At 41.2% G+C, this 13,251-nt stretch overlaps 1 protein-coding gene across 17 annotated transcripts in view; it reads right to left on the bottom strand.

Moving 5' to 3' along the window:
• The window catches only part of ITPR1 (inositol 1,4,5-trisphosphate receptor type 1), a 183,542-nt gene that overhangs the window by 158,694 nt on the left and 11,597 nt on the right, over positions 1 to 13,251 (bottom strand). For 10 of the 17 annotated variants that reach the window (XM_037386283.1, XM_037386287.1, XM_037386292.1 and 7 more), the window contains 3 exons: positions 4,742 to 4,849; positions 3,502 to 3,612; positions 890 to 960 (listed from right to left, as the gene is read on the bottom strand). In XM_037386283.1, coding sequence (XP_037242180.1) covers positions 890 to 960; positions 3,502 to 3,612; positions 4,742 to 4,833 — 274 coding nt within the window. In that variant the 5' untranslated portion in view covers positions 4,834 to 4,849. The remainder of the gene's footprint in view (positions 1 to 889; positions 961 to 3,501; positions 3,613 to 4,741; positions 4,850 to 13,251) is intronic. The other 7 variants (XM_037386291.1, XM_037386297.1, XM_037386298.1 and 4 more) reach the window with 1 other exon arrangement.

Here is a 13,251-nt window from a genome sequence, read left to right as displayed (position 1 = left end):
GAAAAAAAAACCACACAAACTGCCCCCCCAAAAAACCCAGCAAAGAAAACTAGCAATACAGAAGGTATACGATTTTGAAAGGGAACCCCCTGCAGTTCTGGCCAAACCTGAACAGAATTATGGTAATTCTGAGCCCCTGATAAAGGCAAAGCACAACCAAGGAAACAAGACTCATCCAACAAAGAAACAAGACAAACAGTTGCTGCTACATCCAAGAACAGCAATAAAAGGTAGACTAAATTTTTCGAATATGCTGCTGAGCTATCCTTTCAGTAAAAGATGCAACCAAGGGGTGAAAAAAAAAAATTAAGAAGGTTTTCCCAAACAAAATTCCAGTTAGCACTTCTCTTCCTGTTTGAGATGTTTCTTAAACAAATCAGCTCTAGCCAAACTGTGCAAAGTGGTCATTAATTGCTTATCAACAAGCATAGTTTTCCTGGCACAATGAAAGCAAAGTCAAGCGTAGTTAGCATCGAATGAAGTCAAATAACAACAGCTATTACAAACACTTGCTCCTTTTCATTTTCCTCTGAGACAGGTAGTGTCTTTGGTAGTGAGCAACTAAATGGCATGTATGATACAATGGAGAAGAAGAAATGAAACTTACAGGGACCCTGTGAGTTTGGACAGATCAGATTGAAAAGCCAACCTCAATTGGCAGCCCCCTTTCCACACCCCCCACAAAGCATTCTTTTGAAGTCCCGCAACCCACTTAACACAGACATTCACACTCACATATTTACTTCTCTCCTCGCGAGCTGCCCTTCACGGAAGAAGAGGACATTAAAATATTCTACAGAAAGCATGGAGGTCCAAAATAGTTACACAATTGCACAAAACAAAGGACGACTTCTAACCAGAAGGCTAATGAGCTGTCTAATAAACTTACCTCTGAATTTTTTGGGTGGGTTGTTAAGATCACCTGCTTCTGGCTGTACAACACACCGATCATCCACAAGGCTACAAAGAAAGGAGAAGTAAAGTGAGGTTCTATTCCCTTGCAATTACTTACATCCTTGTTAGCAAAACCAAAGTCATTTATTTGCAGTATTTAATCCGAGTGGCCACTTCAGCAGAAGACATTCCCCAAATGCCAACTTATGCCAAATCTTTCTAAGAAGCATGCAGCTAATTTTTAGTGTTGCCCAGAGCTATGCTCCTGGATAGGTGGGACAATAAATAAGTAATTGCTCCTGTATACTGCATCATCTTTATGTCCCCTCCTTGAGGTGCAGACAGAACAGCCCATATTCTAGTTAGGTGAGAGACAGCCTTAGAACAATTATTGCCTCTTGGACAGATTTAAATAACGGTGCAAATGTGTTTATATGAAGGGTAGAGAACAGGAAAATATGACAACTATGCAAACTGGGCACTGACCCTATGACCCCGGAAGTATTAAGAAAAGGCAGAAATAATAACTGCCACAATAAAAATTGACTCCCAGGAGAAAGGAAGGCATAAATATACCCTCCTGCTCACCTGTCATAAACATAAGGTAAGTCAAGGGATCGAACTAACCTCCTCCTGTTCTACCAGGAAGGAGGTGAAATGGACAAGTGAACCCAAGAGATTTCAATAGGGAATGCCAGGACAGAGCTTCCTGTGAATACACATCGACAAAAACCCCACAGGGTCCATTCAAATCCCACAAAATAAAGAAAATAGTTGAGATGCACCTGTCACCACTGCTCTGATCTTAGCACACTTTGGATCAACACGGAACTGCACTTTCACCACACTTCCCAAATTGTGAAAATGCAACTGTAACCAAATACTTAAGTTTCTGATTTGATCCTAAATGACTCATTTTGGCCCCTTAACGCCAATCTGTCAAAGAGGCTCTCTACAGAAAAGTAGAAAGTCAAACTCCAAAGTCTTAAAGGTTTGAGATGTCCATTCTCATGCAGAATCAACTTGAGAAAGACTGAGACCTAGAATATGAGAGTTGTTCCTTGCAGAGGCTGGTTGCATGCAGGGAGCATCTTGAGACAACAATTACGGAAAATAATGAAGTGCATAAAAAATTAAGAGATCAGAGAGACCAAGTGGACTCAACAGTTCTATGCATCTGAAATCTGCATATGCAAACATTCAAAGTAAATTGCTTTTTCCCCATGGATTTTTCTCCCTATTAAGTATTATAGATACATACATGTGCTCCAACCAGAATGGTAGCTTTATTATTTGAGGTGACTGAAAGACCTGCTTCTAGTGAACAAAGGGCCAAAAAATATCAAGTCAAACGTGTTACTCTGATCATCCCACACAGAGATAATCTCAGTGCAATATATCCCTCTTATCCTGAGATTAAATTGCAAATAAAGAGGAACTTCCCAAACTACTAAGAAAAAAATTTTACAGGGTGAAAAACACAAAAGAGCATATATTGTACACCAGTAATCATAATGATGACAGCACTGAGTTTGGGAAACAGCAAGAGTAAAGTCCTGATTAAGCAACGGTCACGTCATAGGAATATTAAATGGGAACACCCTTCAAAAGATTTAGAATGACATTAGAATGTATAGTGGTATCTGTTTCTCAACCTTCATTAACCACATGAACAAGTCATTACACATTGTTATGACATAAGACTGTCAAAACTCCACATATAGAATATAATGTATAGAGTACAATTACACTGAATCTTTCCTTTGCTTCTTTAATTTTCTCCAGGACAAAGACTAAATTAAATATAGGACAAAACTAATTTGATTGTAAAGGCTTATTAAGAATGATAATGCATTTCATGTTTCACATTGCAATTGGGATTTCTGGCTTAAATTAGGCTCAGAAGATGTGTGGCCATTATATAATGCAGTTACCTTAAAACAGTACTAATCAAATCAAAGAGGATGCTTGTAACACTAAGGGAGCTTTAGACCTGCCATGAGAACATCTCATCAAGCCTAGAAAAAGACGTGCTTAGGGCCTGTGATGTCTGAAAGGACTACCCATGGTGAAAAACATCTGCTCAGCAATGCCATCAAAAGCCACAGCCACTGCATAATGTTCATCATGCACTGTATGGGAATAAACATAACATAACTTTCTACTTGTTCTGGAATTATTTACTGCCAAACTTGCTTCAATACTAGGAAGAAATAAAATAGCCAAATGTATAGTATTGCTTAATTCATTTTGCCAGTTTTCAGCAGATAGTATTTGGCCAGTTACACAGCTGATCGAATACTGCAGAGTGTACATGTCATATTTGACGAGTACCTGGGAAATTTGTCAAATACATTCGCCAAATACTATTCAATCAACCCTACTTACTACTACATCCCTTGCTTTTATCATACCTTCTTTCCCTTCTGGCAGCATCCCATATTTTCTTCTCTTTCCTATAATAGATCATGGTGCATCTTCAGTGTCTGCTTCCTTCTCTGCCCCCTTATTTTCCAGAATCCTAATAGCTAGAGGACTAAACCTATAAGTTAGTTTGGAGTCACTCAGGTGAGATTCCAGCCCATCGTTTCCTGCCGAGAGACTTACCAGGATGCTGTCTTTGTACCCTGCTTGGGAGCTCCATTTATCAGAGGCATCTGGACAGTAGGCATCAAAAAATTTGCTGTCACTGTACCCACCCTGAGGCCCTTACGGCTACTGGAAATGAGAAAGAGCATGTTGTGTGCGTGCCCACTCACCACATCATCAAGCTTCCTGGTTGCTTCTTTGCTAATCATTCAGTATTGAAGTACCACAGCAATGTGTCATGCACTCTATTTCCCTCCCTCTAATTTCTCACTGCTTTGAAACAACGCGGCAGATGTGCTCTTTGAGCTTCTCATCCAGCCTCTTGCAAGGTCTTCCAAATCAGTACACAGCTCCTCTGCCAGCTTCTGATGTTCAGAGATTTCTCCTCAGCCGCAGTTGAGCAGAATAAAACATACCCTGACACTCTTCAGATCTGTATTGCAATTCCACATCTTTTCTCTGCAAACTCTTCCTTTTCCTGTGTGAACGGCTACTTTTTGTTTAATGAAGTAGCACACACTTATTGCTTAAGAGGCACTCTCCAAGAGCACCTACTCTGATGTCTTTGCAGAAGAAAGCACAAAGGAGCTCTGTGGGGAAGCACACCAGGGGCAGGAGCTGGCAAGGCACGGCTCCCACTGCAGCTCCAGGGTGCTGGCCATTGGCAAAGCTGAAGATTCAAAACATGTTCTCCTTTGACTGGAGAAGAACAATTTTGTTTGTATGAGAAACCTCAAAATACTGTAAGACAAAACTAGTCACAGTGGTAAGTTAGTGGTATAGAAACGGTTTGGCTTGGGGCTTTTTTTTTTTTTTTAAAGCTACTTACATTGCCTATTCTACATCCTTTTTTCCAATCAGCAGATTGCACTCAAGCCTATTCATTCCTGTCTGGGGGGGGTGGGGGGGGGGGCAGGGCAGGACAGGACGGGACACACGGATGGACACGGGACAGACAACAACATGAAAATCATTTGCTTGCATTCATTCCCCCTACCCACACCTTAACTTGGCAAACTTCTTCCTCCCCACCAAGGGCATCAAAACCACACCATAGCCATGGATATGCTCTCTCCATCCTCCCAAGATCTAGCTTGCCATATTAGCTTTAAGCCATTTTTAAATTTACAGTCAAACTTGTACATAAAGCTAACTTGCTTTACTCAGTATTTCCTGGGAGCCAGGAACAGGATAGCTAGCTGAGTTCTGCTAGTCCTTCTTATGGATGTTTTTAGTACAAGAGAACAGCTGTTCTTACCCCAAAGTGCTAATAAATCCATTTGTTGAGCCCTCTGCATAGAGAGAACAAATATCTCCAATATGAAGGAAGCTCGACATCTTGTCAGTCATCTCTGGCTTACTGCCCCTAGAAGAATAAAGCACACTGTTACTATTTGTCAAGCAGAATTTCTCTGTATAAGCTACTGGAGGTCACAACAACAGGAACCTTAGCTTGTTTGTTCATTTGTTTGAAAAACTGAACAAGTTCTTGCACTGGAATGTCAGGTATCAAAGAAAATACAGCATGTCAAAATGCTTGCTTTGAAAAATAAACTAAGGAAGAACAAGCAGCTACTGGCATCCCATTTGGTGTGTGCCTGTGTTATGGGTAGCCATATACATCCCAGCAGATGCTCACAGCCATTTCAGTGCAGGTGTACAGAGCCATTTCATCCCACCTGTGAGAGGGAATGGAGGAAGAAGAGTGGGCAGCCTCAGCTTGAGACATATTATTTGTACCACCTAAATCACAACACTTTTTTTTTGCCAGCTTCTTTATCAAAATCAAAGGTAGGTTTCAGCATATTTCAAAGGTTCTCTGTTGCGCTGGAATGATGCTCCTGGGAATTGTCATGTAAAATATTGACATGATTCTTCTCAATATTTTTTGGTTATGTCAAAATATTGACATGACCAACACTAAAATAGCCACCCACTTACAGCTGCAGTCCCACGGACAGCATTAGGTGAAGACCCAATGAATATGCCTGACAACAGATTTTGCATGTAAAAACAAAGATTAAGGTTTTCCAGAGGCAAGTACTTTAAGCTACGTATGTATCAGGAAGCCAAATCCATGTGATATCAGCAATATTTCAATCCTGTTTTTAAAACAGATTGCCTAAATGTAACTCTGAGGAGACAGCCACTTAAGTGTTGTCAACTTCCACAGTATTAAGAACTATCCTTATTTTCTTTAGAGCCCCAAATCCTGGATGGAATCATACAGGACCTATCAGTCATTTAAATAAATCCAGAAAAGCAAGTTTCTATCTGTCACAGCAACAAAGAGACAAGCAACATGAGCCTTGATAAAAAGAAGGCCAACTCAATAGGTTTTTCAAAGACATCTTTTCCAAGACCATTTACTGGTTTCTTGGAGATCCTCCTAAGCCATGCTTTTTCATCACCGAGTTCAAAACGCTGAAAGAGTTTTCTGTGCTTGAGGTTTGAAACAGCAGGCAGCAACGCAGCTCTTCCAAGCTGCTCCTTCTCACCAGCTGGTGGCCTGCAGCAAGGCAGTCCTGCTAGCGAACACTGCCCGGGACCAGACTCCCAGATTTCACGGGAAATAACTGAAAATGCTTTCACCTTCTCCAACATCACACCCAAATAAGTTTTAAATTGTCCACCACCAGAACTAAGCAGCAGGAAATTATGCTTATTATAGAGCACAACCGTGATACTGTACAGGGGATAAATATTCCCTTTCACTGAACATTATCTTGTTTACCAAAAGTGTAAGGATCAAGTTTATTAAGCAAGGCTGGAGCTCAACAAGGACAGATTCATGGAGATTTAAAAGCTGGTGATGATAATGCACTGCAGATGTCAAAGTGCAAACAAAAAGCTGAAGCTGCGCTTTTTTCCGAAAAGCTGCAAACAGCTGTCCCTCCCTCCTCACTGCCTCAGCCCCAAAGCAGTGGTGGTGGTGGTAACAGAAAAAACTTTCTTCATTATTAAGTCAAAGCACATTGGAGACATTCACATGCCTGTAAATCCCTGGGTCATTTGCACAATTAAAAACAAACTCATGAAAACCCAAAGGTAACAGGCCATGCTTTTATACTGGGTGAAGTCTCAGCTCCTCCAAAATCAAATCCTTGTGCATACAGAAGCAAACCATTTGGCTTCAGGCTGCTCGCTCAACACCAAGTCCTTCTGCACTGTATCTTACACAGTCCATTCCCATTCTCTCTTGATAAGTGGACAGAATAACATCACTACCTATTTTATGCCACAAAACGTACAGAAATATGCCGAGTGACAGAATTAGCAACACTAGAAATGCAGTTTTCCTCATTCCCTGGCTTGGATGTTGACTATGAACTTCAGGCCAAAAACCTTACAATTAAGCTCAGCCCTAAATTAATACAGCCCAAAGCAAAGTCAAGAAACGTGGAGACTTCCAAACGGCCCCTTTTTACAGTGGCATTTGAGGTATCCCATTCAGGTTATGAGGGCCATTACTCTACTGGACTGTGTCATTTTTCCTCTGGAAGAGGCAGATGTTCACCACAGCTGTTCTCAAGGGAATGTGAAGGTCAAAGTTATTGACTTCCATTAGAGAAGAATTTTTTCTTGGCAAAAAAAAAAAAAAAAAAGAATTACCTTAGAACACTGAGGAAAAACCAGGCCCAAGGAGGGACAATCAAACTTCCGCATTACTTTCCAGAATATAACTTCCATTTTCTTGTGTTTTCTTTACTGACAAAGATGCAGACATACCATGTCACACACCATGATATTGAAACCCCAACATATCGTGGTAGTATAAACTTCTAAAATAAGTCCTTTTGCCATGTATTAACATTCCCACTAATAAAATGTTTAGCAACCTTACCTATAATCATTATACGGTTATGGATTAACAGAAAGGTAGTTTTAACTCTGGAGGTAGTTCAGGGTCACAGCATGATTGAATTTCATTGCCAGTCTGTTCACCAGATCCTTTATAAATTTTTCTGGGCAGGCTTGCAAAGCCATCGGTACAGTCAGGTTCTGCCTCCGGGCTCCTCAGGGTGCAAACTGCCTGCGGCACCCCTGAACCCCAGCCTCCCGTTCCCAGCCTCATGCTCCCTGCTGGTCCTCAGCTTTGCTGGAGGCAAGACTTCCAAAGGGTTGATCTAGCTACAATAACCTTATTTTTAAAGGCTCTTCTTAAGCACACTGTATTTAGCATGCAAGCCTTCATTCGCTTTTTTCTTGTATTCCTTCTGAATGCTGTTTTACCACTATCAGTGTGGTGTTATCTCCAACGCAACAGGAGATGCTCGGACGGAGCGTGCCTCCACCACCCTGGTGAAGCACGCTGCCAATTCCCAGTAGGGTGAGCCTCTTGGTAAAACACCTATTTATCCTAAGGCTTACCCACAATCAAAAGGGGTATGACAAACACTGTCTACTCCTCTTATGTTCTTTAATAACTGAATACCCAAAGTCAGTCCACTTGACATTTATCTTCAAACATGCTGTTTCTGAGGTTGGCCGCTGCTCAGGAACATGCTGAACTGGCAGATGGAGCGAGGGACTAAACGACCCACCAGGCCTCCTTAACAGGCAAGATTTACAAGAGAATCATTTCTAAACTCATTTAGCTTGTTTCAAAGCTGCGTTCATAGCCTCCTCACAAGGCACTCATGACACCTAACAAAATTACTTCACTAATTGATCAATTATTGGCATTAAACACTAAATGATCAGCTACCACAAGCCAAGTATTTTCCACCTTTGATGAGACAGACAACTGGGGTATCTGAGACAAAAAGGTAGAAGCGGAAGGCTTTCAAAAGCCAAGTTTCCAGGTAATCCCCCCGAAATCAGACCTCTATGGGAGTCTTCAGCTGGAGAACCCAGAAGTTGAGGCACGAAAAATCTGTCAACCTTGGCACATTTATCCCAAGTTCACAGCAGAGGTGGACCACAGGGACTGAAGAAAACAGGTCCCCTCCGGAACATATCAGTCAAAGCACCCACGCACACCCCCTTGGCCAGGAAGGGGCTGCTCCCCTTCCCGTATGGCGTTGGCCAAAGACATGAGATGCCCACCAGAAGCCCCCTGGAAGCGCAGGGCAGGAGGATCTTCACACCCACTCTCAGTACCCAGCTCTTACAGCTATAAGCACAATCACGCTGCTTAAAAAGCAATTGTGCTCAGTAGAGAAATACAACCATTACTCCACAATTTATTTATTTTAGATATGCCAGTGCCAAGAGCCATCAATTAATACTAGAGGAGGGGACAGCCCCGAGAGAACATTTGCAGTTATTGCTACGCACACTCCCAGGTTCAATGTCTTGCAAGAGACAGGAGTCCTCCAAGAAACCCACCATGTTCCAGCCATAACCTGGCAGTCTCCTGGCCGTGGAGCCTTGTCACCCTCTTCCACTTCAACACTAGGGGAAAACAAGACTCCTTCTAGGTAAACTTACTTGACAAATTGAAACTAAAGTAGTCTGATAGGGAAATGATAGCAGCATGACAATACTAGCACACAAATCTAGCAAGCGTCAGGTTTCTCCAAACAAGTATTACGAGGCTTAATGCAGGTGGCAGCAACGTCGACAGCAGCAAACCAAGCTTTTAAAATAATGTTCTTTTCCCACTAAGCTGAAGATCCCAATTTTGACAGAGAAAGACAGACTTAATTTTTAAGATGAGAAGTGAAACATGAACTAATAGTGGACTGTATGTTGAGAAGCAGACTGTATCTACCCATAGACATCAAAAAATACCTGAAGGATTAGCACATTCTACCATATTTTTTTAAGCCTTGACAGCCTGAATTTAATTATGTTTGTGATTACTTCCTCATGTATATTATCTACATGAAAGTTAGTATGTGTTTATTTATGTTTTAGATACATTGTATCTGCACAGAAAAATAAAATAAAGTCTCTGTTTAAGAAACAACCCCTAAAAAAATAAACACAAACACCTGCTGAATTTCATGTAAATTGCAAGGTACTGCTTTCCAAGTCATTTTGCCAGTCTATAGCTTTGCTCTATGGGACTGGATCTGAAAATGCATTAGCTAAATCCAGGAAAACTCAAGAGTTTTAGGACTTGCCTTTCCCCTACTACTCCATACTCCTTGGTGAACACAAATCTGTATCACAAGACCACCAGTTTGGTCTTCTGACTGAACAGAAGTGCCGTAATTATGGGCTTCATTTTTCATTTTCTTACTTCTAGATTATCTTGTGCATATCCTCAAAACAAGCTGCATTTCATACAGCAAACGCCAATGAAAAGAACCAATTCTGAAATGCAGACTAAGCACTTTGACAGGGTTTATACAAAGCCCTTTACCACCAGCACTACCGCTCCGCTCTGAACCAAAGGTGACATTCTGCAGACCCTCCCTCCTAACTCTTTCCAGTTGGTTTTGGGACTTGGTCATATTTTAGGGCATAAGTAGGTCATATGCTTAGCCTGATGGCCTCGAGTAAGCCAGTGTAAGTCTGATATAGCCACTGAAATTCAAGTCTGAGGCACTTCAATCCATTTTCTCATGAAAACACACTTCATAATGGCAGTTAAAGCAGAATTAACAGTGAAAACACTTCGAAATCAAACTGACTGTTAAATATCAAATACCTTAATGAGACAGCTGCTTTCTGCAGATCTCAGAATAGGAAATGCAACTGCTTTGTAAACATTTCATGCTAATTTCTCCCATCACTCATCTAAATCTTGATGTCAAGTTAGAAAATACAAGCTTCAGAGCAACACTGAAAGTTTGCTTTCCTTGAATAGCAGAGTCAAGGCCCCTTTTGAAGTCCCTCCTTACAGGGACTGTTTTTAACAAGATTTCAGCAGTATGCTATTCCTCATCTCGAGTAATTTAATGCTGAAAGGCCTTTCACAGAATTTGAAGCTATTTTGCTGATACCATGTCTCACATGTCTGCTTTGTGTGGGATTTTAATTCTTTAACCTATGACTGCAAATCCTATTTGTAAATTAAACGAGACCAAATATGTCTTATTGCCGACTGTTTGATTTCCAGCAACTGGCATACAAATTAGTTAATCTTTTTAAGATGGTTCTAATGATGTTTGTTTTGAGCAAAAAAGCTCCTTGCTGTGCCTTGCAGTCCCATGATGTACTCAGTTCTCTACTATCTTATTTTCACTGTGGTTTAGTGCTCAATTAAATAGAGATTGGCAATTTTATATGTACCATTACAGAAACTGGAGCAGCACTTTTGATAGTCTTTTTCGCTATTTAGGTTGTTGAGGTAGGAACAGAATCTCAAACCATACTTAACTGCTTCAACTTCATTCCTGCAGACAGGAAACTCCACAGCAAAAGTTTAATTTCGCTTCAGCTCTTAACAGAAAAAAGACCAGAGTTTAAGAGTAGAGACACAACAAAAAAGCAGACATAAAGGACTGCTTAATGGCATAGACTATTGGCATGCACGTGAAGAAGCATCCATAAATTAACAGCTATTGGCAACATCACATCAAGACTTGAACAACTGAGAATCCACAAGCCCAGGTAAAGCAGCGTGTTTGAATCAAATGGAAGAGAGTCCTTAATATTTGTAAATTAGGCCCAATAAGCTAACATTTTTTCAAATGCACCCAAAGACTGACTCCCTAGATGTAAGTCCAGTACTTAAATAATTTGGTAAATCCAAACTTTACAACAGGATCACTTGGCTGAAAATTTGGCCCTACAGGTTTGATCCAATGTTTCCCCTAACACTTCTCTAAAGATTTCCGTGTTGCTTTGGATAACCCAGCATTCTGTATCTATTTTTACAGGTGCAGCTAACTTTTTAAGAACTTAAACCAAAACCTGATGTTTCCCATTCTTAGCTCAATAAAAAGGGAGGTTTCCTCCTGAGGGCTGTGAGAAAGATTCCTAAGAATCCCATTAACACAGCCAAAGCAAGGCAGAAGTGCTCTATTTAAAAGATCATCTAGTGAATAATCACTCTTCTGGGGCGGCAGGACAAAGCACTGTCATTTGCAAAGCTTCTGACTTAGCAAATCTAAAAGGAGCTCTTTGCATACACCAGGGAAAGAGAAATAAAACGGATTTTGGGTAGCACAGGCAGCTGGGATAAGTGCCACACACCGAGCGGGCCATCTCAAGGAAGTTCATTCACTCCTCAGCTGAGGACCCAGCCAAGAGCAGAGTAAAATCCTGCAGTTTCTCGACCACCAGCACTGTTCATAGCACGCGGAAATGACACCACCACAGCAGACCCACAGCCACCACCATCTCGAACGTCAGGATCCTCGCCCTCACACGCTTGCAGTGGGAGGCTGCTCAGAAATCATGTTAGGTTTTGAGAGGGTTCAGCACTGTTAATTTTATGCACATGTAGTTAAATTTTAGAGATTACACATTAAAAACAAGTATCAGCATGGTACGTTTATCTACCACAATCTTGTTTTCCATTTAACTTCAGCCTTTCATGTTCAGGAGCCCGCTATCTGCAAACAAATTGTCGTTTGATGAACCGTTAGATTCAAGAGGAGAAATGCACTTTCTCTGAGAAAGTATTTTTCCTCCTAATGCTTGTAATGCAGCAGATTCTTCTATAGTTTGCAGTCTGAACAGGCAAGATGAAGAGCATGGAAGAGAGGAAGGAGGGAGCAGCACAGAGCTATGACTTTCTCAAGGACACACAGCAGGTCAGACTCAGAGCCCAGATTCAAATCCAGGTCTCCTGAATCCCCATCCACCAGCCTACACCACCCCTCTTCTCCCAGGAGGAAAATCAATCTCATTGCACATCTAATCAAGCATATGTTTCCCCCTTTACTTGAAGGAAGTTGGAAGAGGCATGTAAGTTCATACAGTAAAATGATGCCAGAGTTAATTACGTTCTATTCATAGTATCTGCCACCCCACAGATAAATACATTTGTAATAGTGGCTCTTTTTACTGTATCAATGGCAAAGATACTAAAAAAATCTACTATTTAATACGTGCAACAAAACAGTTTAAGAAAAAGGGAGAAAAAGATAAAGTAACTCAATTTGTTAACTTGAACCTCAATAAATCTTCAATAAAGGAAAGCAAACATGCACAATGTCCTTTTCTCCTCAGAAAGGGCACCTGCATTTTTTTTAGTTGCCCAGTGGCACCAGACAAGCTAGTTACAGAAAATTCAGGTTGAAAGTAACACACTCATAACAATGCGCTAGGCAGAAGTTACACTTTGACAGCGCTATCTTATGCAGCAGCCATCAGACTGCTGTAAGAAACACAACTGACAGATCCTACTGACAGGCATCTGCAGAAAGCTGAAAAAAGAAAATCTATTAGAGATACACTGTTGGGGGAAAAAAAAAATCATTTTTTGATTCAAATCAAGTATGACCTGACAGCATCTTTTTAATTCCATTAAAATTAAGAAGCACTTACTGAAGTTGATACTTACTGGCTCTAACCCTGATGGGAGAAGGCAGCTTAGACGTCAGCCTCTGGACAAGGCCCCTACAAGCACACAATGTTTTCCAGCATATTTCTATCAGAAGGAGAGAGTTGGAACAGGCCAAAAGAACCAGGGCAACCAATGTCATGGGGAAAAAGAGCAAGCTTAGTTTATAACACCAACTGGAGTTCAGCCAAGGAAGAAAAATGGCCAGGGAAGAAGAGGGCACAGAACAGTCCCGATTTCATTGAGCATGGTCATATATCTACCAAGGCTTCAGCACAGAACAGGCTGTCTCTTACAGCCCCCATCCTCACATTAAGCCTCCATACTTCCCTCCTCACAAAATAGATGCTCTTTAGCAAATG

This window comes from Falco rusticolus, chromosome 4 (assembly GCF_015220075.1).
Source record: "Falco rusticolus isolate bFalRus1 chromosome 4, bFalRus1.pri, whole genome shotgun sequence".
In the NCBI taxonomy this organism is placed as follows: domain Eukaryota; kingdom Metazoa; phylum Chordata; class Aves; order Falconiformes; family Falconidae; genus Falco; species Falco rusticolus.
This window is presented reverse-complemented; position numbering and strand designations above follow the sequence as displayed.